Genomic DNA, 27462 nt, shown 5'->3' with positions numbered 1-27462 from the left:
AGGAGTGGGAGGTTCAGGGGGCAGAGCTGTTGATTGGCCGTCTGTTGCCCCAATCTTTTCCTCCACCTTGTCTCTCTCTGTGTCCTCCTTTGTCCCGTTGTTCTCCCTGGGGGCCTTGGTGGTTGGAGTGACATGAGGCATTTCTTCTGCTTCCCCCTCATTGGCTTTGGCTGCCTGTGCATAAGTACGGCAACGTTTGGGGCAGGTCTTGTAGAGGTGACTTGCTTCGCCACACAGGTTGCAGCACTTAGCCTGTTTACAATCCTCTGTCTGGTGCCCTTCCTTTATGCAGTTCTTGCAGAGGACAGCACTGCAGTTGGCCGCCACATGACCAGACTTGCCGCCTGAGCGACAAAGTTTGGGTTGCCCAGCGTAGACAAGGTAACCACGGCTTCCCCCGATAGCGAATCTGGAAGGGGGGTGGAAAACGGCTCCCTTACCATCGGTCTTGAGCGTTACCTTAACCTGGCGTTTACATGTCCAGATCCCCAAATTATCTTTAACTTCAGTGCAGCTCCCAACCTTATCGAAGTACCTGGTAAGGAAGGTGAGCACGTCAGCGACAGGGACGAAGGGGTTGTAAAGATGCACCATCACAACCCGTTCTCATTGCAATGGTAGAGCAAAGAGCGGCTCCACCGTCAGGATCTTCATTTCTGGCAGGTCTTTCTTTTCCTCAAACACCTTCAGGAGTTTGACACAAGCTGCCACTTGCTTGAAGGTCACATCAAAGAATCCAGCACTGGGGAAATCCTGTAGGCAGTAGATCTCCACAGCCTCGAAACCACACAGCTTGAATAGGATCCTCTTGGTGAAGAAGGTCCTATCCATTCCTGTTCCTTGCTCGCTGCCCTTCACCATGACTCGGATGGTGTTAGGTACCCCATGGTAAGGGGTTTGACTGGTTATAGCCATTGCTCTTTCCCTGGCAGAAACGCGATGAAGGTCTCTCCCCTGCCAGGTAAGTATCCAGGTAATTAAGTCGGATAACACATTTTTTTTTTGCAAAAATATACTTTATTCATAAATCTTCAAAAACATTTCGAAACATTTCAAATCACCATTACAAAAATACAAACAGGTTCAACTTTTACAACATGAAACACAAGGTGTATCAGAAAAATCAATGAATATTTCAATCATTGGCAGACATACATTTTAATGTGTACAGACTGAGGGGCTCTTTACAGTTCCCAGCCCCCCAGCGCACTGTGGCAGAAAGGTCTCAGGCAGCGATCCTTCCCCATTGCACCTTTGCGGCAGCTGCCCCAAGCTTAACTGTGTCCCTCAGCACGTAGTCCTGGACCTTGGAAAGTGCCAGTCTGCAACACTCGGTCGGGGACAACTCTTTGCGTAATTAAGTCAGATAACACACATTGACAGAGCAAATATAAACAGCAATTCAAACTGATAGCCTGGCAGGAGGGGCACTTTGTGTGGCGATAATTGCACAACATTTATGTCAAAGTGACAGCTCAGCTCAGTGGTACTGCTGTCCCCTCTGGGCAATTGGTGTGTTCAAGCCCTCATCGCAGGAGTTGAGCACGTGATCAAGTCTGACACTTTGCACAGCACTGAAGGAGTGCTGCATTGTTCATATGTAGATGAGACATTAAACCAATGCTCCATCCAACTGTGCTCTCCATGCGCTAGCTTGAGGCTTGAGTTGTCATTGCTGCAGGTGACATAGTTCAGTGACAGCTTCCTTACTGAAGCAAGGTTCACTCAGACATTGCACCTCAGTGAAGTTCACACAAGAACAGAAGTCCCTAAAGACCCACGGTGGATCTGGCCCGCAAACTGTGAGCTATGGTTAATATATATATTATATTATATATAATAATACTATTATAATATTATAATACTATTATAATATTATGCTATTATAATAATATTATATATAATACCCCACCCACACCACCACACCCCTCCCGCTGACCTAAATGTCAATCATTAGCCTGCCCATCCAAAAGCTGGCTGCCCTGCAGTGATATTACACAAATCTGATTGGCCGGCAGCTCTGTAGTCCCAGCAGCACCAGAATTGAGTAGTGGCCACTGCTGGGATTACAGCCAATCCATGACTAAAGATGGCTGTGGGAGCGCAGACTTAACAGTAAGTCTGGGATTTTGGTTAGACCTGGCTGGCAGATCCCCAGTGAGGGAGGAGGTGGGGTTGGAGGACTGGTTTTGAGAAGCCAGTGGAAGTGGGAAGGGTTAAAAGGGGGATACAATCTTTGGGGGCGGTTGCCTGTGATGGGCACAGGAGACCCCCCTCAAAGGAGATCCCCTCACCTCCTGCCCCACAGGGGCCCACACAGTGAAAGCTACTCGCCTGGTCTCCACACTCCCCGCTGGACATAAAGTATACAGCGAAGGTGGAATGAGGGCCCTAAGTGGATATTAGTTGGCCAGCAAAGGGCATCAATTGGCCCAAGGATGGACGGGTGGGCTGCGTGAAGCTTTCCCCACCCACCATAATATGGAAGACAAGTCAGGGGTGGATTGGAAGGTGGTGGGAAAGCCACCTGCTTTACTTTATAAGCACCCTGCCTTCAAATATGTCAGAGAAGGGCGGTGGGGGGGGGTGGGGGGGGGCATAAAATCTTACTGAATGAACAGGGCAGGCTCGAAGGGCAGAATTGTCTATTCCTGCTCCTATTTCTTATGTCCTTGTGGATGGGATAGAAAGCACCAATTTTGTTGCTCAAACTGATGGGCCAAAGTGGCCTCATTCTGTGTGAAAGTTAATATGATCCTATGATTATAAATTATTAACCCATCAAGGGAAGAACGTGAATTTATGCCATGTCTTTATATCATTGGGAAATCTTAAAGTTACATCTAAGGAACAGCACCTCATCTTCCGACTAGGCACTTTACAGCCTTCCGGACTGAATATTGAGTTCAACAATTTTAGATCATGAACTCTCTCCTCCATCCCCACCCCCTTTCCGATCCCCCTTTTTTTTCCAATAATTTATATAGATTTTTCTTTTCCCACCTATTTCCATTATTTTTAAATGTATTTCCATCCATTTTATCTCTAACTTTTAGCCTATTTCGATCCCTTCACCCCACCCACCCCCACTAGGGCTATCTGTACCTTGCTTGTCCTGCTTTCTACCCTTAATTAGCACATTCCTCAGATAATATCACCACCTTCAACACCTCTTTGTCCTTTTGTCTATGACATCTTTTGGCCTTCTCCACCTATAACTGGCCCTCTATCCAGCTCTACCTGTCCCACCTCCCCCCGCCCCACCCCTTCCCCCCCGCCCCCGCCCCCACCCCCCCCCCCCCTCCACCCCCCCAAACCAGCTTATATGTCACCTCTTTTCTATTTTTACTTAGTTATGTTGAAGAGTCATACGGACTCGAAACATTAACTGTATTCCTCTCTGCAGATGCTGCCAGACCTGCTGAGTTTTTCCAAGTATTTTTATTTTTGTTTTGGATTTCCAGCATCCGCAGTTTTTTACTTTTTGCTTACATCTAAGGAAGTGTTTGGTTTTTATGAAGTGCAGTCAATTTGTACACAGCAAGGTCCACAAATATTAATGAGCTAAAGGACTAGTTAACCTGTTTTAATAGCGTTGGTTTGAGGGATAACTCTTGGCCAGGACACTCAGAAGATCTCTGCTCTACTTCAAGATAGCACTTACATCCACTCGAGCAAGTAGATGGAGATTTCAGTTTACCGGTAGGGCTGAATGATTAATAATCTGTAAAACTGTCAAATATGCAATGGAATTGGAAAATGTTTTTTTAAACTTTTTTTCCATAATAATCTCTCTCCAATAAGGTCAATAAAGTCACTACCGAATATATATGACAAACACTCCACAGATCTCATCTTCCAGTTTCACCTCTGCAAATATTTGCTCTCCTCCTGGACTGCACTGATTCCCACCTGGTACCTTGTCTGTCTATGTGTGGTCTTTGGCAGTAGGAACCATTTATTTACCATACAGGCTCTTTTATCTAAACCTGTATTGCCTTCAGATGATGTACATATAGTCATCACTGGAGATTGTGCGTTGCCTGTTTTCATCTCCTTGATGCGGGGGAGCATGTCCCACTGTAGACAAATGCCAGTTGTGTACCCCCCACATAGACCAAAGCCAAGGATGGCTAACAGGGCAAACAAGGACCTTGAACCAGAGACTTCATAACTTCAGATCTGTTTAATTGAGTAACACACTTAGTGGTGAACTGAGCCACAGGGGCTGCGTATTAGCTTTTGCTACGCATCCCAATCGATGGTGTGCATCTTTTTGGCTCAGATAATCTAGTCAGACACCTTCGCGACAGCTAGTGGGATAGTGCAGGTGTGAGTGCGTGTGCCTGTGAACATGTGTCTGTGTGTGGGTGTGTGTGACACAGCAATTGTCTTGCTGTCTGGGTAAATGGAAGGGTTTGCATTTTGTTTGACATATGAGATAATAAGAGATGTCCTCATTCAGATCCGATGTAACTTCTTATCGTCTAATTCCCAGGCCCACCTCTTCCCTTTTCTAAAATATTTCTTTAATTAAGCAATGACGCTCAGCTTGCGGCAGAGAAAGAATTTATGTTTATATAGCACTGTAACAGGCCCTTGAGGATATCCCAAACCAGTTCAGAATGGATTAATTACTGTTGAAGTGCAATCTCTTGGCATATTCTTTAGGCAATTTTTACACATCAAGGTCCCAGAAACAGCTGTAAGTGACCCACTTCAGTTGACCATGTTGACCAAGGGAGAAATGTTATATAAGACACAAAGACAGTATCTCCCTCTTCTCCAAGTAACCCATTCACTGAGCCACTGGAATCAGGAAAGGAGAAAGAGATGCAAATAGGAGAGGACAGAAAAGGCCCACATTAATGCCATGCTCAATTTGGCTGCTGTGTTTCATGTATTACAACAGTGTCTACACTTCTAAAGCATTTCACTGCTGTAGAAGCTTTGGGATGCCTTGAGGTCGTGAATGGCGCTATATAAATGCATGTCCTCTTTAGTGTTAAGCGGTGCTGAGCAATAGCAGTGCCTTTAGTGATGCCCTGGCAGAAGTTAGACAGCACAGCAGAAACCTGAGGTCGTAGCTGGGACCTTCCTGGTCTTTAAGGGTAAGTAAAGAGTGTGACTTTGCCTCTGAAAGGTTGGTTCCCCTGACTGGGGAACATAGAACACTGGGGCACAGCCCAGGATAAGGGGTCAGTCATTTAGGGCTGAGATGTGGAGAAATCTCTTCAATCAGAGGATTATGTGTTTTTTGAATTCTCTGTACCCCAGAGGATTGTGGATGCTTCATATCTGAATATATTTAAATCTGAGGGAGGCTGATTTTTAGTTTCTCAAGAGATATGGGGAGGGGGTGAGAAAGTGCAGTTGAGGCTGAAGATCAGCCATGATTGTATTGAATGTGGTGCAAGCTCAGGGGGCCATATGGTCTCCCCCTGCTCCTGTTTTTTATGTCCTATGTTCTTATGCTCATTCAGTTATGAGTGCTCACAATGGATATCTTAAGTATATTTGCAATGGGAGGAACTCAATCCTGTTATCATGTGTATCCTTAGTTGCATCAAATCCACTCAACCATCAGCCCTGTGCTCACTGACATACATTGGCAACACCTCGAATTCTCATCCTTGTTTTCAAATTCTTCTTTGGCCCTGTCCTTTCCCACCTCTGCAACCTCCTCCAGTTCTGCAACCCTCTGGGTTCTTTGTGTCCTTCCTATTCTGGTCTTTTGTGCATCCCCAAATTAAATTGCTTCACCATCGGCAGCTGTGCCTTCAATTGTCCAGATCCTAAGCTCTGGTACCACAGAGCTTCACATCAAACCATTCTTATCTAAGACTGCACAGAACCAAGGACTTAAGCCAACATTAGCATAAACTGGCTCCTTGTGGCTTTGGAAGAACTGACATCGGATTCTCGGTTCTCCAGGAAGTTTCATTATCTCAGTACAGATCTCAGTTCAGCCCTGAGGATTTCCCATAAAGGATACTCGACCTGCACTTCGAAGAAAAGCATTGTCGCAGGGCTGTTTGTGGGAGTTTCCTGTGCTCAAGTTGGCTGCTGTGTTCCCTATATTAAAAGCATAGTCAATGAAGTGTGACTGTTTCTCACTGGCCGTAAAGCACTTTAGGATATTTTGGAGATGGTGAAAGGTGCTACGTAAATGCAAGTTCTTGGGGATGCACAAGCTCTGGAATTTCTTCCCTAAATCTCTCCGCATCTCTACCACCACTTCTTTCACTAAACCCACTTGTCCTAATATCTCAGAAAAAAAGCAAAAACCTCATTTCTATATTTCCTTAGTTCTGATGAAGAGTCATTCGGACTCGAAACGTTAACTATGTTCCTCTCTGCAGATGCTGTCGGACCTACTGAGTTTTTCCAGCTATTTTTGTTTTTGTCCTAATATCTCCTTCAGTAGCTTGGCATCCAGTTCTGTCGGATTATGCTGCGCAATGGTTTGGGAATATTTTGGTGCCACATCAAAGGTTGCTATGTAAATGCAAGTTGTTGTTGACGCCAACATTGTGCTTTTCCTTCTCATTTTCTAATTCTGTGGAAGTTTTGCATTCACCCTCCCTTTGTTTTATAACATAATGACCCTTTTATGTAGCAGTCACAGACTGGTAGCAAAAAGCTGAGTCATTGACCAGAAACAACATGCAAATATTTCCTATCCTTAATAATTCACAGAAGGGACTTTAGCACTAACAGGCAACTGCAACAAATATTGCATACTTGAGCTAATCTTTTACCTCTTTAAACTCGCCAGATCTGTACTGAGATAATGAAACATTCTAGAGAACGGAGAATCCGATGTCAGTTCTTCCAGAGCCATGAGGGGCCAGTTTATGCTAGTGTTGGCTTAAGTCATTGGGTCCACGCAGCCTTAGATAAGAATGGGTCGATGTGAAGTTCAGTGATACCAGTGCCCTGAATCTCAACAATTGACAGAGATCAGTAAATTCCTAGATGATAAAGACATCAAGGGATATGGGGATAGGTGGGATAGCCATGATCTCGTTGAATGGTGGGGAAAGCTTAAGGGGCTGAAAGGCCTAGTCCTGCTTCTAAGTCCTATGTTCATTGCCTCCCTCACACCACTCATTTCCCATTAATGGCTACTTCTGTTCATGTGTTATGAGGAATAAGGACACGTTGCTGTGGCTCAATGGGTAACTGCCTCACATCTGAGTGCAGAAGGCCATTGGTTCATGTTCCCACTCCAGAAGCAAGGCTGATACTTAAATGTAGCACTGCTGTTCTTTGTCCTCTTAGCTGGACATAAGAGTTTCCATGGTATTACAGGGCAAATATCCAAAAACTGTACTCGTTTGAACCTCACTGACTTTTAGCACGGAAAGTCTAGTTATCTTCATTTTTGTGGTGAGCATGTCAAAGAGAAACTTATTACAAGCACCCTGCACTTATTATTCAGTAATACATCTGACTTTTCCAGCCGCTTTATTTACTTTAGGCTATAGCTAGCTTAGGTTTAGGCTATTGTAATGTAAGTTTATATATGGTAACTGAAAACCAAAATTAACTGAAATCCAAAGTGCAATCAACCCTGAAGATTTCCCACAAAGGATACTTGACCTGTACTTTGAACAAAAGCTTTGTCGCAGGGATGTTTCTGGGAGTTTTCTGTGCTCAAGTTGGCTTTGTGTTCCCTATATTAGAAGCATAGCCAATGAAGTGTGACTGTGCTTCATTGGCCATAAAGCACTTTCAGATATTTGGAGATTGTGAAAGGTGCTATGTAAATGCAAGTTCTTTCTTTTTTTAAAAAAGTACTTCAGACTGAAATTTATACAGACAGTCAGGCACCATGAGTCAGGAGAGACACATGGAGCTGTCAGACCGTGGAATTGTGAATACTTTGTCGGACAGACCAGTTGAGGTAGAGGTCAATGGATCTTTTAAGGGAAAAGTGAATAAATATTCAAAGCAGAGAAAGATGCAGGGTAATGGGAAAAGAGTGGGACAGTGGAATGAGTTTTGGTTTGTTTTGGCAAAGAGCTGGCACAGACAAGATGGACTGAAAGGCCTCCTGTACTATGGGATCTTTAGCAGGTGGCTTGTTGTCACGCGAAAACCAGCATTTCTACTGATGTTGAGTCTTTTTTATATTCATTCATGGGATGTGGGCATTGCTGGCTAGGCCAGCATTTATTGCCCATGCCTAAGGTGGTGAGCTGCCTTCTTGAACCGCTGCAGTCCCTGTGGTGTAGGTACACCCACAGTGCTGTTAGCGAGGGAGTTCCAGGATTTTGACCCAGCGACAATGAAGGAGCGGCGATATATTTCCAAGGCAGGATGGTGAGTGGCTTGGAGGGGAACTTCCAGGCAGTGGTGTTCCCATATATCTGCTGCCCATGATGTTCTAGATGGTAGTGGGTTTGGAAGGCGCTGTCTAAGGAGCCCTGCAGTGCATCTTGTAGATGGTACACACTGCTGCCACTATGTGTCGGTGGTGGAGGGAGTGAATGTTTGTGGATGGGGTGCCAAGCAAGTGGGCTGCTTTGTCCTGGATGGAGTCAAACTTCTTCAGTGTTGTTGGAGCTGCACTCATCCAGGCAAGTGGGGAGTATTCCATCACACTCCTGACTTGTGCCTTGTAGATGATGGGCAGGCTTTGGGGAGTCAGGAGGTGAGTTACTCGCCACAGGATTCTGAACCTCTGACCTGATCTTGTAGCATATTGACCTGGATTGCAGATTGAATGATACTCTATAGGTTAATTAATTCCTATGATTTGAGTTGTGAGGTTGCTTAGGCAGAGACACTTACCTTATTAATTACATACGCAATATCATAAAAAGCAAAGAACGGACCTACATTTATACAATCCTTTCTACAACTTCAGAATGTCTCAAACGGCTTCAATGCCAGTTCATTATTTTTTGAAGGACGCTTGGTACAGATTATCATTATTGCTTCTGTATAAAAACACACCCTTTAATGGGTCCCTGGCCATAACTTAGAAACCTTGCAAATTTGGGCACAATCTAGGACCAGGTCAAATTGGTCTACCAGCCTGACTTGTATATTGGCCAGTAACCCCAGTCACAGACATAGATCACTGACTGTGATGTGGCAGAGGGAATGTGATCAGTAGGCAGGTCATGGGGGTAGGCTGCTATTGGGAATGTGGTCCAATTTTAATGTTGTGCCTATGAACACAGTGTGATCACCTGTAACTCTTCTGAGTACAAAGATGTTTCTATCTGTTTTTTCAGATGAAGTTACATTGTTTCATAGTTTGCCATGGTGAGATTTGAACTCTTGATTTTGGGGTTACAAACCCAGTACCATAACCACTTGGCTATTTAGGCCAAGCCCAATAGTCCCATTTTAATAAGGAATCAGCAGGAGCACTCTGTTAATGGGATGTTAATTGCATTATCAAGGATAGAGACACACAGGTGAAAGGCATTGATTGCTTAAGAACCTTGAGCAAATATAAAGTATTAATTCCCGGAAATGATATTTTAATCTAATTTGATAATTTTCCTTTGTTTTTGATTTTTGTTGCTGTGTCCCTTTAAGCGGCTGTCAACTAATCAATTTGATTATTGTTCACTCAAAAAGAGTATAAAGGAACGACTTGTGACACACTGAGTTAGACAAATGTAATGCTGCATTCTGTAAATAAACTGACTATCAAGAAAAGGATTTACGTCTAACTTCATATTTCATCATCTGGTTTGGGATCCTCCTGCTGCTCTAGGCTCCTATTTCAGCTACGTAAACTTACCTCTGGGGTTGCAGCTCCTTTAAGGATCTCTGCTTTGACTGCCGCTCACCCAGGGAAACTGACTGCAGCGCATGTACAACGTGACCCGATTTTCAAAAAGGGCCTGAAACTGGGCTTAGGCCCCTTGCTTTGCATAAGGAATGGGCCTAACATGTCAAGTGGGAACCCTGGCCAACCACAGGGCAACCTGACCAATATGGTGTGCAATGTAATGCCCAGCTTATTGCTCAAGAAATGGGCGCTGCCCATTGAATTTCTCCCAATGCCAGAATAGTATTGCCAGGATAACAGAGCAAATGGTGTTAATGTTGAAATTGTGCTGCCATAGAATACATGCTTTAAATTGGTCCCCATGGGGGATAGATTAGGGAATCACTGCGAGAGTAAATGAATCAGCTCACTCTGGGTGTCCTGGAGGATTTGGGTGAGTTTGTGACTGTGCTTTGTTGTCTTGGAAATAAACCTGTTTTAAGGCACAGGCTAGCTTCAGACTCATTCTTCATCAACATACAATTATTGGAATTGATAAATGGAAGGACTGTGTGTGGAATGAGTGTAGGTCATTTTCAGTGAGTGTGTCACACAAGTGTTGGCTATAGCTCAGTTGGTAGCTCTCTTGCCTTGGGGTCACAGGGTTCTGGGCTAAGCACAGGGCTTGAGCACAAAAACAAAGGCTGACACTCCAGTATGATACCCAAGGTGTGCTGGGCTGTTAGAGGTGCTGCCTTTCAGATGAAATGCTCAACCAAGACCCCTTCTGTCTGCTCAGGTAGATGTAAAAGATCCCATGGCACTCTTTTGAAGAAGAGTCATCCCTGGTGTCCAGCTGGCCAATGATTTTTCCTCAACCAACATTACAAACAGATTATTTGGTCATTAGCTTGTTGTTCTTTGTGGGACCTTGCTGTGTGCAAATTGGCTGCCATGTTTTCTACATTACAGCAGTGACTACACTTCAAAAGGACTTAATTGGTTGTGAAGTGCTTTGAGAGGTGTCATGGTCATGAAAAACACTATATAAATGCAAAAGAACTGAACTCCTGAGGTGAGGTGAGAGTGACTGTCCTTGACATCAAGGCAGCATTTGACTGAATGTGGCATCAAGGAGCCCTTGCAAAACTGGAGTCAAGGGGAATCAGGGGGAAAACTCTCCGCTGGTTGGAGTCATACCTAGCACAAAGGAAGATGGTTGTGGTTGTTGGACATCAGTCATCTCAGCTCCAGGACATCACTGCAGGAGTTCCTCAGGGTAATGTCCTCTGCCTAACCATCTTCAGCTGCTTCAGCAATGACCTTCCTTCCATCATAAGGTCAGAAGTGGGGATGTTCGCTGATGATTGCACCATTCGCGACTCCTCAGATATTGAAGCAGTCCATGTCCAAATACAGCAAGACCTGGACAATATCCAGGCTTAGGCCGACAAGTAGCAAGTAACATTTGCACCACACAAGTGTCAGGCAATGACCATCTCCAACAAGAGAGAATCCAACAATTGCCCCTTGATATTCAATGGCATTACTATCACTGAATCCCCCACTATCAACAGCCTGGGAATTACCATTGACCAGAAACTGAACTGGAACTCTCTCCCTAACAGCACTGTGGGTGTACCTACACCACATAGACTTCAGCGGTTCAAGAAGGCAGCTCACTACCAGCTTCTCAAGGGCAGCTAGGGATGGGCATTAAATGCTAGCCTCACCAGCGAAGTCCACATCCTGTGAATTAATTAAAAAAAAACCTTTTGTTTCATTGCCATAAATCATTTTGTGGACTTAAAGCTGTTACAAATCCCGATCAATGATTAACAATTGTCACTGCCTTCGGCTGGTATATGTATAAGCTCCCTTGGTTATTGTCCCTTTCTTCACAGGAGTGTCACAACTTCACCCGCTTACTCAAGCTCCCCCCTGTAAAGACACAAAGATGTCGGTGAGTAAAGTACATGGACTGTTGATGAGGTTCTCATTTTGTCTTAGTAATTAATAAGGTGAAGGGCTAAGACACTTTCGTAAGTCACTGCCAAGGTTGAAAAGACTGAAGCGAGGGCAAGTTAAATATAAGATAACATCTAATTTGAGAGTTCATATTACACCCAAAACATAACTGCGACAAAACATATCGAACGACAAAAAGTTACCCTCCAGCTTGTTTGCTAAATACGCAAGCAGTTTGTCTTTATATAATGACATTCTCGGGATACAAAACTGATGCCAGGCGCACTCATTCATAAAAGTCAGACTATTAACCTTTACAGGAATGGAAGTGGAGCATAGGGTGGGTTGGGGGGTTGTGGGGGGACGGTGGTGGTGGTGGTGGTACAGGGATTAATTTCAGCAAGAATAGAGAGGATTGAGGGGCAATCAGTTTGATGTGTTCAAAAGGATTCAGACCGACCTGGAATACTGTGTCCAATTTTTTGCCACCGCCCCTTTGGAAGCAGGCAGAAGTTTTGCAAAGGGTACAGAAGAGATTTACTGGAATGGTTCCCATTGGCAATGGCGTGGATAAACTGAAGGAGCTAGGCTCGTTTTCTTGGAACAGGGAAGGCTAAGACGGCGTTTGATACAGTGCTTAAAATCATGAAGGGTTTAGATAGACAAGTTTGATCCTTGTTTTCCGAAAGGAATTGGGTAAACACTTGAAGGACAAAAAGAATGCAGGGATATGGGGAAAGAGCAAAGGAGTGGGACTAACCGGTTCACTCTTTGAAAGAGCCGGCACAGACCTAATGGGTCAAATGGGCTCCTGTATTGTTCCATTCTATAATTCAACAGGATAGAGGTAGAAAACTATTTCCCCCTGTGGGAGAATCAAGAATGAGGTGACATAATCTTAAAATGAAAGCTTTTCCATTTACGGTTGAAATCAGGAAGCACCTTTCCACACAAAGGGTATTAGAACCTTCCCCAAAAGATTGTGATTGTTGAACAGCTGAGGCTTTTGAGACCGAGATTGATTACGCTTTTGTTAGGTAGTGGTACTGAGGGTTACGGAAGTATGGAGGGTAAATGGAATTAAAGTTGCTGTGAGAGGTTTTGTTGCAGTCCATCCTATATAAGCCATCTGCTTATCACTGGTGTTGGAATTAAAGTGATTTTCTGGCCCTATGATCTGGAATTCCCTCCCCAAACCCCTCCATTTCTGCACCTCCCTCTCTTTCTTTAAGACCTGCTTAAAACCCACCTCGTTGGCCAACTTTGGGGCACCCCTCATAATATCTCTATCTTTGGCGTCCATTTTGTTTTGTCCGATTCTGCCTCTGTGAAGCACCTCGAGATGTTTGTCTCTGCTGGGGGTGCTGAAATATACATTGTTGTCTCCTATCACTTAAAGACTGAGCTGCATCTCGTAATTTGAAACTTGTATGTACGCCAAGCGATGATGAGTTGTCCCTCCTGCACCCTGGCACCGCTGGAACTTTAGATAGAACCTGACCTTGTAGAAATCACCACAGGCACCACTCCCTATTTAATAGACCAGCGCAGGAGAGCAGGAAGTGGTATCACCATAAGACCATAAGACATAGGAGCAGAAATTAGGCCATTCGGCCCATCGAGTCTGCTCTGCCATTCAATCATGGCTGATAAGTTTCTCAACCTCATTCTCCCGCCTTCTCCCCGTAACCTTTGATCCCCTTACCAATCAAGAACCTATCTATCTCGGTCTTAAATACACTCAATGACCTGGCCTTCTGTGGTAATGAATTCCATAGATTCACCACTCTCTGGCTAAAGGAGTTTCTCCTCATCTCAGTTCTAAAAGGTCTTCCCTTTACTCTGAGGCTGTGCCCTCGGGTCCTAGTCTCTCCTACTAATGGAAACATCTTCCCCACATCCACTCTATCCAGGCCTCTCAGGATTCTGTAAGTTTCAATCAGATCCCTCCTCATCCTTCTAAACTCCATCGAGTATAGACCCAGAGTCCTCAAACATTCCTCATATGTTAAGCCTTTCATTCCTGGGATCGTTCTCGTGAACCTCCTCTGGACCCTCTCCAGGGCCAGCACATCCTTCCTGAGATACGGGGCCCAAAATTGCTCACAATATTCTAAATGTGGTCTGACCAGAGCCTTATAAAGCCTCAGCAGCACATCCCTGCTTTTATATTCTAGTCCTCTCAAAATAAATGCCAACATTGCATTTGCCTTCCTAACTACCGACTCAACCTGCAAGTTAACCTTAAGACAATCCTGGACTAGGACTCCCAAATCCCTTTGCACTCCAGGTTTCTGAATTCTCTCCCCAATTTGAGGGTGAACCGTCCACCCATCTGAACGATTTCCTATTGTCGCAGGCACTGACTACGCAATGACACGCACAAACTGGGTTCTTGCTATGCCCATCCTTTCAGCTTCCAATCAGATGCCAGAACATCCCTGTGCGTGAAAGAATAGCTTGAGGAAGACCTGCCACCACTTTATGAAGGATAACTAGGGATGGGGACTAAATGTCAGCATTAGCAATGCCCACATTCCAAAAGGATTAAATAAAAAACTAGATGTAATGTAATTGGAATGTCTGATATAAAATTTCCACAGTTTTCTCTTCATCCCTCAGCATACAAGGGGTGAGATTGGAGAGTGCCAGCCTGTTGGCATGAACTAGGTTTGGGAAATGATCTCTGTGCTGGAAAGGGTAGGCCCAAATCTTTCATGATTTTTTTTATACCATCAAACTTTTTGATATAGAGACTTCTAGTGGTCCCCTGAGGACCATTAGGCCACATTTGGTCCTGGTTACCCTGAGTGCAATGGGCTCAGTGTGGGCCATGTTCAGGACAACCCAATTTCATTTTAGGCCCCCTGTTTTATGCAAGGCATCTTGTGCCTGTGTCAGGCACTGGCCCTGACACCTATACTTCAGCCAATACCGATACATTCTGGGGCAGAATGAGCCCACCATATTGGACACATGGGCACACTTTTACACCTGTAAAATGGGCATAGACATCCATTAATTTCTAAGCCATAGGCATTATCTAACCACCATTCCTTGTGGTATCCTATTTGATTCTGGTTTCGAGGAATGAGAGGTGATCTTATTGAAACATATAAAATTCTGAGGGGGCTTGACAGGATAAATGCTGAGATGATGTTTCCCCTCATGGGAAAGTCTGGAACCAGGGAACAGAGTTTCCAAATAGAGGGAGTCTCCATTTAAGATGGAGATGAGGAGAAATTTCTTCTCTCAGAGGGTCGCTTATCTGTGGAATTCTCTATCCCAGAGAGCAGTGAAAGCTGGGCCTTTGAATATATCCAAGGCTGAGTTAGAGAGACTTTCGATTTCCAAGGGAGTCAAGGGTTATGGGGTGACAGGCAGGAAAGTGGAGTTAAGGCCACAATCAGATCAGCCATTATCTCACTGAATGGCGGAACAGGCTCAAGGGGCCGAATGGCCTACTCCTGCTCCTATTTCTCATGTTTCTATTTTTGATCTTTCCTCCTACTTTTTTCAACCCAGGTCCTGCGCTATCCCGCAGGCCTTGATCCTTCACCTAGGTTTGTCAAAACGAAAACCACTTTTCAATAATCAAAATAGGAGTGATCAGCTCCAAGGTCTCTGCTCCTCTATAGTTCTATTTTTTTTGTTATTCATTCATGGATGTGCCCATCCCTAATTGCCCTTGAGAAGGTTCCCAATGGAGAACCAGCAATTTGCAAGTAGATACCAATAAGATAAAACACTCCACTTCTATGGTGATGGTTTGGATTACACCATCCATCGCTTGGGAGGCCTGTTTGCCAATGTGGCAATAAAGATGTGGCAATAAATCATAATGTTAGTGGCAATGAGTAACATTCAACAGGAAAAAGCACTTAAAAATATTGTTGTGATGAAGCTTTCGTGGAAAGTACTTGGGCCTTACAGATAAGGAGCCTTACAGATAAGGGCACATAAGCGATAATAGAGCGAACAACTCTAGGCTGCTTAGGTAGTGACGACAGAAATTATGTAAAAGAACATATTGCATATAGCTCGTAGAATCATATAATTTATAGCACTGAAGGAGGGCACTTGGCCCATTGTGTTTGGGACCAGCAGTAAAAGATATCCATACTGATTTCACCTTCCAGCTTTTGGTCTGTAACCTTTGAGTCCATGTTCCAGTATTTTTCTAAAATTTACCCATTCATGGGATGTAGGCATCACTGGCTAGGCCAGCATTTATTGCCCTTGTTCAGGGAGCCAACCACATTGCTGTGGGGCTAGAGTCACATGCAGCCCAGGTAAGGACGGCAGATTCCCTTCCCTAAAGGACATTAGTGAACCAGAGGGGTTTTTATGACAATCAACAACTGTTTCATGGTCATCTTCAGACTTTTAACTGCAGGTTTTTGTTGAACTCAAATTCCATCATCTGCCATAGATGGGATTTGAACCCACATCCCCAGAGAATTACCCTGGGTCTCTAGGTTATTAGCCTAGTAACTACACCACCACCTCTACCACCCTTATAACCCTTCCAGGCCTTCACCACCTTCTGGGTGAAAAACATTCTCCCCAACTCTTTAATTATTTCACTAGTTAGTTTAAATCTCTATCTTCTGGTTACTGTCCTAACTGCTGAGGGAAATAGGTCCTTTCTATTGTGGGGCCATGGTATTGGTAGTGGTAATATCCCTGGACTCATAATTCTAAAGGCCTAAGCTAATGCTATGGGGACATAGGTTCCATCCTAGTGCCAGCTTAATTAAAAAAAAAAATTGGAATTAACAGTCAATCTCAGCAAACTTGACCCATGAAACTATCACTGATTGTTGTAAAACCCCATCCGGTTCACTAACGTCCTTTAGGGAAGGAAATCTGCTGTCCTTACCCGGTCTGGCCTACATGTGACTCCAGACCCACAGCAATGTGGTTGACCCTTATCTGCCCTCCGAAATGGCCCAGCAAGTCGCTCAGTTCAAGGGCAATTAGGGATGGGCAACAAATGCTGGCCTCGCCAGTGACACCCACATCCAAGGAAAGATTAAATTGAATTATCCCCTCTATCTGGGCCCCTCATCCCTCATCATTTTACGTGCCTCAGTTAAGTTCTCCTCAGCCTCCTCAATTTCAAAGAAAACAACCCCAGCCTATTCAATATTCTACCATTGTCCAAGTCAGCTGTGGCTCAGTTGGTAGCACTCTTGCCTCTGAATCTCTGGATTCAAGTCCTCCTCCAGGCCTGGAGCATGTGAATGAAGGCTATGGTTATATAGCACCTTTTAGGACCACCAGGTGTCCCACAGTGCGTCAGCCTTGGCTAGGTGCAGGAAATTGTGAGGTAGTAAGTTGTCCCAAGGAGGAATTATCAAACAGAATTTGACACCGAGTCACAAAAACGGATATTAGATGCTTAAAAGCTTGGTCAAAGAGATAGGCTCCAAAAAGCATCTTAAGGGAGGATGGTGAGGTAGTCGGATTGAGAGATTTAGGGAGTGCTTTTCAGAGTTTAGGGTCTGAGCAGCTGAAAACACAGCCGTCAATGAAAATCGAAGATGCGTAAGAGGATCAAATTGGAGGCTGAGAGGCAAGATTTCTTTGGATCTCACTTTTATTGTGCACTAACACACTTATATCGTGGTCATTCCATTGAACATTATAATCACCCCTTGACCAGCCTTTAGCGATTATAAATTAAAGTAATCATTAAAGATATTAACAATATTGTTATTAGCCTGTCATCCTGCTGCCATTCAGCAGTTTCAGAGATTAAACTACAATTTGCCTCTCATGAGATAGACAAGTTTGCTCCCATTGAGTCGTGGCACGATAATTAAAAGCCTTTGGGTAGTGGAAGGAGGGTATCACTGTCAGCCCTCTTAAATATTAGGCACAAAGAATTAAGTTTTCACGTCTCTGTCTAATAGATTTGGATGCTAGCAGTTTTGCATGAATATAGATGTGAATGTGCCGATACACATTTATAGAACATAAGAGCCTAAGGAATAGAAGTAGGAGTAGACCATGTGGTCACACGAACCTGCTCCACTGGTCAATAAGATCATGGCTGATCTTATTGCTGCTTTAACTCCAATTTCTTGCCATAACCCTTAACTTCCTTGTCAATCATAAATCTAACTCCGCCTTGAATATATTCAACGACCCATCCTCCACTGCTTTCTGTGGAAGAGAAGTCCAAAGACTAACGACCCTCTGAGGGAAGAAATTCCTCCTCATCTCCATCTTAAATGGGAGACCCCTTATTTTGAGACAGTGTCCCCTTGTTCTAGATTCCCAGACGGGTAGAAACATCCTCTCTGCACCTACCCTGTCAAACCCCTTCAGAATTTTACATGTTTCAATAAGATCACCTCTAAACGCCAATGAGTATAGGCCCAACCTGCTCAACATTTTTCTCATAAGACAAACCCTCCCTCCCAGAAATATGAGATATGCGTGTGTGTGTGTGTGTGTGGAAGACATTATATAATATTAGCCTTATTTTCCTCCCAACATCGAAAACAGCTTGAGATATTTAACGTGGATATGAAGAGCGGAACCACTCTGGAGCTTAAAGGGAAGATTAGAGATGACGCTAGCAGGTGAGATTAACATTTTCTTTCCCCTCCTCACCCCGTGTTTTGACCAAATGCCTGTGGAGAGAAATCTATGTGCAGAGACATAAGATAAATGTATGAAGTATGCATGTGGTTAACAAATATGCTGCATATCTACACAGTCAATGGAATCCATACACACAATGAAAATTTGCTGCAAATGCTCAGACTACAAGAAGGTTGTGGGTTCAAATCTCATTCCATAAATTTGGGCTTATTGTCCTGGCTGGCACTTCCAGTGCCAGTACTGAGGGATGCTACACTATAAGAGATGCCAACTGTTGTATATTTTATATCTTTCAGAGCTATGCAGAGATGACACTAGTTTCTAAGTGTACAGGAGCTTTATTAAGACATTTATACAATGCTTTAAAATGTTAACATTCTTCAACTCACAGCTTTTAGCAGCTTCTCTGAGTCTGTTTACTTTTCTGTGAGTCAATGTCCAATCAAGCACAGTGAACATAGATCAGTTACCAGACTCACATGATCAAACACAACGATTGAATACTACACCAACTTTCAGATGAGATGCTAAATCGAAGCCCTGTCTCTCCTCTCAGGTGGACTTAAACGATCCAAGAACAGAGTTCTCCCAGTGTCCTGGTCAATAGTCATCTCTCAATCAGCATCACTAACAAAATCTGGTTATTCCCCGATTGCTAATTGCTATTTTTTTGTGAATGAGCCACATAGATGCAGAAACACATGGCACCTTTCCAGATTGACTGCAACCAATGGTGCAAATGGCTGATTCTCCACCTTCTTTCTGGCCACAGATTTGTAGTGAACCTGGGGAGCAATGCAGATAAAATTGGCCTTCACTTCAACCCCCGCTTCAACGATGATGTTGACGGAACCGTGATTGTCTGCAACACCAAGTGTGATGACTGCTGGGGCGAAGAGCATAGAGAATCCGAGTTCCCCTTCAGCAAGGGGGATGAGGTCAAGGTAAGGGGAGACTGAACATCACTCTAGGAGCTAATCTTGCTTCTGTTTGAAAATAGTGAAAGGATAAACATTACACACCAACTCTAACCCCATAGTTTCAAGATGTAGAACCACACGCATACAAAAAACTTTTCAGAGTTTATTAATAGGAGTGTTGTGTACTGTACTGTAGCATGGGAATTCTATCTCCATGGTCCTTTGGTTTGTTGAAGAAACAAAGTTATTTGTCTGTATTTCAAAAAAGGATTGTTTCCACTATCAATGTTTGCTCAGAGAGCCTATTGACACTACCATGTCAACCAGTGAGCTGGAGGGGTGGGGTGGGCAGGGGGGATGTTGGGCATGGGACTTATTGCAGAACTACAGCAGTCCATTTTACAGCAAAGTCTATGTAAACAGCGCAACGGTCGATAGAATCAATTTAAACAGAACACTACCTCAAAGAGCCTACAGAGTTTAGTTCAGCAACACACTATCGTAAAAAGTCTGCAGGGTCTATTTAAACACTGCACTTCAGCAGTCTACAGAATCTATTTAAACAGTCCGCGACAACAAACTGTCTACAGAGTGTACTTAAACAGAGTCTCTACAAACTGTAGCAAACAGAGCTCATGACTGAAACTGCAGCAACGTCCTCTGATAAAAGCAGGGTCGTTTTTGCAACAGAATGCAGTGGGTGGAGAATAGTTACATTATACAAATTCTGTATGTAAAATCAATCCCGGTCACTTACAGCAGTGCAGTCTCCAGGGATGATAGATGGGGAGAATTACCTAATCACTTTCATTCTGGCCAGGAATCTTGCTGCCGTTATATGCAATCATTTTTCTTGGGCTCGCTCGCTGCTCCCCAAGTCCCTTACAGTGACTGGTGCTGTATATTCACACACACATATGTAGGTAATGCCAAATATTCAACCTATGTGCCCAAGATACCATATTAAACCACTTGGATGTATGATAACAAGGAATTAGGTAGGGTGGTCATGAATGGATTAGTTTAAACTCAATTTAACTGTTGCTTTTTAATCAGGGAATCGACACATTTTGTAGTTAGATTTGCCAATCCTCAGGTTACCCTGGGGTCTCTGGGATTTAAAGATTAATCTCTAGCAAACTATAAGCAATACTAGAGAGATGGTGGTATGGTGTAATATCACCAGGCTATTAGCCTAATAGGCCCAGACTAATGACTTGTGGGCAGGGGTTCAAATCCCACCATGGTAGCTGGTGGAATTTAAATTCAATTAATAAAATCTGGAACTGAAAGCTAGTCTTAGTGATGGTGACTGTGAAGCTATCATTTATTTGTCATATAAACCCATCTGGTTCACTAATGCCCTTTAGGGAAGGACATCTGCTGTCCTTACCCGGTCTGGCCTACATGTGACTCCAGACCCACAGCAATGTAGTTGACTCTTAACTGCCCTCTGAAATGGCCCTAGCAAAGCCCCTCAGTTCAAAGGATGGGCAATAAATGTTGGCCTTGCCAATGATACCCACATCTTATAAAAGACCAAAGAAAAAGATAAGCCATAGAGGCAGAATTGTTTCCATGATTTTTGAACACTTACATTTATTTGTTATATAAACCAATAGAGCTAGGAAGGTAGTTAGTTTGGCTGACCTGCAAAACCCGCCCAATTAGGTCCAAGAATCTATTTGTCTTCCAGTTGGTGTGGGAAGACCACACCAGGCAACCAATGGTTGGGATAGGGGCTGTTGGAGGCTCGAGGTGAAGCCTCCAGGAATATGGCCAACTAGAGTTGCCAACCGTGTTGCACAGGCCCACTGAGAGAGACGAGGCTCCTAAACTGGCAGAGTTCTTCCCCCAAGCAGCAACGTCATTTCATCCTAAGGACTATACCGCATTTGGTGCATTTGCAGGAGTAGGCCCCAGGCCCAGTCTGGCTTTTCAGCCTCGTTTCACTCTCACTCTTTTCTTTTCTCTGTTTTCACAGATACACATCACTTTCAGCGGAGACACATTTGAAATCAAGATCCCAAATGGTCACGTGATGAAGTTCCCCAACAGATTGTCTCTGGATCAAGTTGACTACGTATCCTTGAATGGGGACTTCAAAATGATTTCCTTTAAGTTGAAGTAAAATCTTCATGACACCCCACCGCTGACCCCCGACGCCCGACCCTGGCCCCGACAACAAAAAAAGGGAAAAGCTTGTGGAGAGCTGGAAATCTGAAAGATAAAGCAGAAAACCCTGGAAACATGCACCAGGTCTCTCAACTATCTGAACGGGAATGGTCAGTTGGAGTGGGGCCTTCTATCAAACCTAGTGATAGTTAAACACTGACCTTTCATTTCTGGAGGTTTGGATTCAAACCTAGCATAGGTTTATCAGATAGAGGTCTTCTCCTACTGCTGAGTGCAAGGATTTTATGTAAAATTAGTTTGAATACTCTGAATTCATTCCTTATGGGTCTAAAAGACCACTATTAAGACAGGCCTAAGGATAGTCCATGTGTGGAATACAACAGGAGCCCTGCAGTAGGTTGAGTGTGGGAATGTGAAAAGAAAACCAGTAAAACTTGTCCGACCTGGTCTTGTTTACCTTTAAAAAGGGACTGTAGTGGCAATGTAACTAGGCTAGTAACTCTAGTGACCCAAGCTAATGCTCTGGAGATATGGGTTCAAATCCTGCTAGGACAGCTGGTGGAATTTGAAATCCATTAATAAAGTTCTGGAGTTTAAAGAAGAAGCTAATCTCAGTAATGGTGACCATATAACCATTATGGTAAAAACCCACCTGGTTCACTAATATCCTTTAGAGAAGGAAAATTGCCATCCTTAGCTGGTCTGGCCTACATGTGACTCCAGACCCTCTGATAATGGCCCAACAAGACACTCAGTTCAAAGATAACAAATGCTCACTTTGCCAGTCATGCCCATATCTCATCCTGTGAAAGAATAAAGAGGAAAATAAGGTTTTACTAAGATTTGAAAATTTTGAACTGGTTTTTCCTCCTGTTAGCCTCTAGCTGTGATCTGGGGGGTAACACTTTCCACCGAAAATGGAAAATGTTCCTATCATTCAGCACCTGGAGCCCAGCAGGTATGCATTCAGGTAGCAGAGACCTCCAGAAGAAGATTTGCTCACCAGCCTCTCATTGTCTGTTCCAATCAAGCAGTTTGTTGACCTAAACCATCAACCTATCTTTCTCTTCTGAGTGACCTGTGTATTTTTCTTATTGATAGAAACATCTCCTGTAGACCATTCACAAATAAAGTTTTCTTTTGTGAGATGTATCAGTTCACTGATGATTCTTGTACTATTATAGATTAACAGTGGGACATTTATGGGGAGACTGTGACATAGCAGTAATATCACTGGACTAGTAATTCCAGAGACTCAGGCTAATTCTCTGGGGGTCATGGGGGTTCAAATCCCACCTGGATGGCATAATAAAATCTGGAATTAAAAGCTACTTCAGTAGTTGTGACCATGAAACCTTTGTTGTATAAACCCATCTGGTTCACTAGTGCCCTTTAGGGAAGGAAATCTGCCATCCTTAACTGCTCTGGCCTACATGTGACTCCAAACCCACAGCAATGTGGTTGACTCTTAATTGGCCCTAGCAAGCCACTCAGTTCAAGGCCAATTAGGGATGGGCAACAAATGCTGGCCTTGCCAGTGATGCCCACATCCTATGAAAGAAAAAAATAAACAGAACTGTATGTGCTCACTCCTTTTCTCCTCTGCCAAGGGGAGCTGTCTGGTATATCAGACATGGGGTTGGGTTTTGTACATCATAAAATGTGATTGTATGGGAGGGGATTATGTCTCTCAGCAACAGCTAGACACGTGGTACAATATATCAGAGTGTTACAGTTGCTGGGGGGTAGGGGTGGGGCACGTCAGTGTTATAGTTAAGGGTGTGGTATAGCACAATGTTATAGATAGGGATGTGGTCTATCAGAGAATTATGGTTGGGGGAGTGGTATATCAGAGTTATAGCTGTTGGTGATGCATTATAATCCACTTGGAGTCTGAGTTTCTTCGGCAACATGCACTTTTCCATGCAAGTTGTATTCCAGAGCTTTGATAGTGATGGTGGAGGCTCCAACGCTCTTTCCATCACATGGCTGACCAGGATTCTTTTCCGCTCTTACCGCCTGCCATTGGCATGTATTGGAAGGATTTACAGGTTGGTACTCAATGTCATGAACTCACCTTCCTTGGCCATCAAGTGCTGGAGGGGGACTCAAGCCCAGGGCCTCTGGCTCAGAGACAGGTATGGTAGCCTGTTATAGTCAGGGGTGTGGTATATCAGTGTTATAGTTAGGGCTGCGCTTTATCAGAGTGTTAAAGTGAGGTGTGGTATAGCAGAGTGTTATTAGATGTGGGGTATATCAGAATGTTATAGTTAGGGGTATGTTATTTAAGTGTTATAGTAGGGGTGTGCTATATCAGAATGTAATAGATAAACATGTGATATAGCAAACAAACATACAAAATAGGAGCAGAAGTAGGCCATTCGGCCCCTCGAGTCTGCCCTGCCATTCAATAAGATCATGGCTGATCTGTTTGTGTTTCAAGTTCTACCTTCCCAAATACCGCTGATAACATTTGATTCCCTCACCTAACAAGAATCTATCTACCTCAGCCTTAAAAATATTCAGCGACCCCACCTCCACCACCTTCTGAAGCAGAGAGTCCTAAAGTCGCACAACCCTCTGAGAGAAAAAGAATTCTCCTCATCTCTGTCTTAAAAGGGCACCCCCTAGTTTTAAAACAGTGCCCTCTAATTCTGGACTCACCCACAAGAGGAAACATCCTTTCCACATCCACCTTGTCAAGGCCGTTCAGGATCTTATACATTTCATTCAAATCACCCCTCACTCTTCTAAACTCCAGTGGAAACAAGCCCAGTCTGTCCAACCTTTCCTTATCAGACAACCCACTCATTCCAGGTATCAATCTCGTAAACCTCCTCTGAACCGCCTCCAACACATTTACATCCTTCCTTAAGTAAGGAGACCAAAACTGCACACAATATTAGAGATGCGGTCTCACCAATGCCCTGTATAACTGAAGCATAACATCCTTACATTTATGTTCTCATAATAAAGGATAGCATTCGATTAGCTTTCTTGATTACATACTGTACCTGCACCTAGATCCCTCTGCACCTCGGAATTCTACAGTTGTTCTCCATTTAAGTAATACCCTGTTTTTTTATTCTTCCTGCCAAAGTGAACAACTTCATATTTTCCCACATTATGCTCCATCTGCCAGATTTTTGCCCACTCACTCAACCTATCTATATCCGTCTGCAATCTCCTTATGTCTTCTTCACAACATACTTTCCTACCCTACCTTTGTGTCATCGGCAAATTTAGCTACCATGTCTTTGCTTCCCTCACCTAAGTCATTGATGTAAATTGTAAAAGGTTGAGGCCCCAACACAGACCCTTTAGGTCTCCAATAGTCACACCCTGTCAATCAAAGACCCCTTTATGCATTTTTAAAAATTCATTCACAGGATGAGTGTTATAGTTAAGGGTGTTGTGTATCAGAGTGTTATAGTTAGGGGTGTTGTATATCAGAGCGTTATAGTTAAGGGTGTTGTATATCAGAGTGTTATAGATAGGGGTGTTGTATATCAGAGCATTATAGTTAGGGGTGTTGTATATCAGAGTGTTATAGTTAGGGGTGTTGTATATCAGAGCGTTATAGTTAAGGGTGTTGTATATCAGAGCGTTATAGTTAGGGGTGTTGTATATCAGAGCATTATAGTTAGGGGTGTTGTATATCAGAGTGTTATAGTTAGGGGTGTTATATATCAGAGCGTTATAGTTAAGGGTGTTGTGTATCAGAGTGTTATAATTAAGGGTGTTGTATATCAGAGTGTTATAGTTAGGGGTGTTGTATATTAGAGCGTCATAGTTAGGGGTGTTGTAAATCAGAGTGTTATAGTTAAGGGTGTTGTGTATCAAGAATAGAAGAGGTTTTGTCATCATTGTCGGAAGTGACTGGACCATGTCTATGATTTCCATTTATCTCTCTTCAGAGCTAAATGCTTCCAAAACTCTAAAATAAGCCTGGTGGGTAAAGAAAATTCACAATCTATTGTCTCCTTGAGAAAGCAGCTTCTCAATTTCTCTTTCTTAAATTTCCACTCTCAAATTCAATGCCAAGTCCAATGAGCAGAGGGACTTCTGGGAACGTGATCCCTGCCGATGTCTCAGTAAGCAACCCCACATTCCCAATCATTAGAATATAGGGTAGGGTGAGGTGATATATCAGAGAGTGCTACAGCAAATACATTTTTAAAAATTTGTTCACAAGATGTTGACATCACTAACATTTATTGCCCATCCTTGAATGCTCCTGAGAAGATGGTGGTAAGCTGCTTTCTTGAACTGCTACAGTCTATGTAGGTACACCCGCAGTGCTGTTAGGAAGTCCAAAACTTTGACCCAGCGACAGTGAAGGTGTGGCGATATAGTTCCAAGTCAGGATGGCATGTGACTTGGAGGGGAACTTGCAGGAGCTGGTGTTCCCATGCATCTGTTAGCTTTGTCCTTCTAGGTGGTAGATGTCCCGGGTTTGGAAGGTGCAGTCGAAGGAGCCTTGGTGAGTTGTTGCTGTGCATCTTGTAAATGGTGCAGACTGCTGCCGCTGTGCATCAATGATGGAGGGAGTGAATATTGTGGATTGGGTGCCAATCAAACGGATGTTTTGTCTTGGATGGTGTCAAGCTTCTTAAGTGTTGTTCAAGCTGACCTCTACCACCTAGAAGGACAAGGCTAACAGATGCATGGGAACACTAGCTTCTGCAAGTTCCCCTCCAAGTCTCACGCCATTCTGACTTGGAACTATATCGCCACTCCTTCACTGTCGCTGGGTCAAAGTTTTGGACTTCCTAACAGCACTGCGGGTGTACCTACATAGACTGTAGCAGTTCAAGAAGGCAGCTCACCACCATATTCTCAGGAGCAAGTGGAGAGCATTCTGTCACACTCCTGACTTGTGCCTTGTAGATGGAGGACAGGATTTGGGGTGTCAGGAGATGAGTTACTCATCGCAGGATTCCTAGCCTTTGTTCAGCTGTTGTAGTCACAGTATTTATATAGCAGGTACAGTTCTGTTTCTGGTCAATAGTAACCCCCCAGGAAGGTAATAGTGGGGGATTCAATGATGGTAATGCCATTAAATGTCAAGGTGCGATGGTTAGATTCTCTATCATTGGAGATGGTCGTTGCCTGGCATTTGTGTGGCGCGAATGTTACTTGCCACTCATCAGCCCAAGCCTGGATGTTGTCCAGGTCTTGCTGCATATGGGTACAGACTGCTTCAGTATCTGAGGAGTTGCAGATGGTGCTGAACATTGTGCAATCATCAGCGAACATCCCCACTTCAGACTTTATGATGGAAGGAAGGTCATTGATAACGCAGCTGAAGATAGTTGGGCCTAGGACACTCCCCTGAGGAACTCCTGTAATGATGGCCTGGGACTGAGATGACTGATCTCCGACAACCACAATTATCTTCCTATGTGCTAGGTATGACTCCAACCAGTGGAGAGTTTTCCCCCTGATTCCCATTGACTTGTTTTGCTAGGGCTCCTTGATGCCACACTCGGTCAGATTGGCCTTGATGTCAAGGGCAATCACTCTCACCTCACCTCTTTAGTTCAGCTCTTTTGTCCATGTTTGGACCAAGGCTCTAATGACATCAGGAGCTGAGTGACCCTGGTGGAAGCCAAACTGAGCATCAGTGAGGTTATTGTTGATTAAATGCCACTTGATAGTATTGTTGATGACCCCTTCCATCACTTTACTGATGATCAAGAGTAGACTAATGGGGCTTTAATTGGCTGGGTTAGATTTGTCCTGCTTTTTGTATACAGAACATATCAGGGCAATTTACAACATTGCCAGGTAGATGCCAGTGTTGCAACTGTTCTAGAACAGCTTGGCTGGGGGTATAGCAAGTTCTGGAGCACAGGCCTTCAGTACTGATGCTGAATGTTGTCAGGGCCCATAGCCTTTGCAGTATCCAGTGCCTTCAGCCATTTCTTGATATCACATGGAGTGAATCGAATTGGCTGAAGACTGGCATCTATGATGCTGGGGACCTCTGGAGGAGGCCAAGATGGATCATCCACTCAGCACTTCTAGCTGAAGATTGTTACGAATGTTTCAGCCTTATCTTTGGCACTGATGTGCTGGGCTCTC

The 27462-nt window shown here is 43.9% G+C and overlaps 1 protein-coding gene across 1 annotated transcript; it reads left to right on the top strand.

Moving 5' to 3' along the window:
• Positions 1-7837: 7837 nt before the first annotated feature.
• Positions 7838-21370, top strand: LOC121271488 (galectin-2-like). Its single transcript, XM_041177470.1, has 5 exons — positions 7838-7973; positions 9781-9974; positions 18221-18297; positions 19092-19263; positions 21224-21370. Exons 1-5 carry the CDS (start codon positions 7838-7840, stop codon positions 21368-21370), a joined length of 726 nt encoding a protein of 241 aa, XP_041033404.1.
• Positions 21371-27462: the final 6092 nt, after the last annotated feature.

This window comes from Carcharodon carcharias, chromosome 31 (assembly GCF_017639515.1).
Source record: "Carcharodon carcharias isolate sCarCar2 chromosome 31, sCarCar2.pri, whole genome shotgun sequence".
Taxonomy (NCBI): domain Eukaryota; kingdom Metazoa; phylum Chordata; class Chondrichthyes; order Lamniformes; family Lamnidae; genus Carcharodon; species Carcharodon carcharias.
This window is presented reverse-complemented; position numbering and strand designations above follow the sequence as displayed.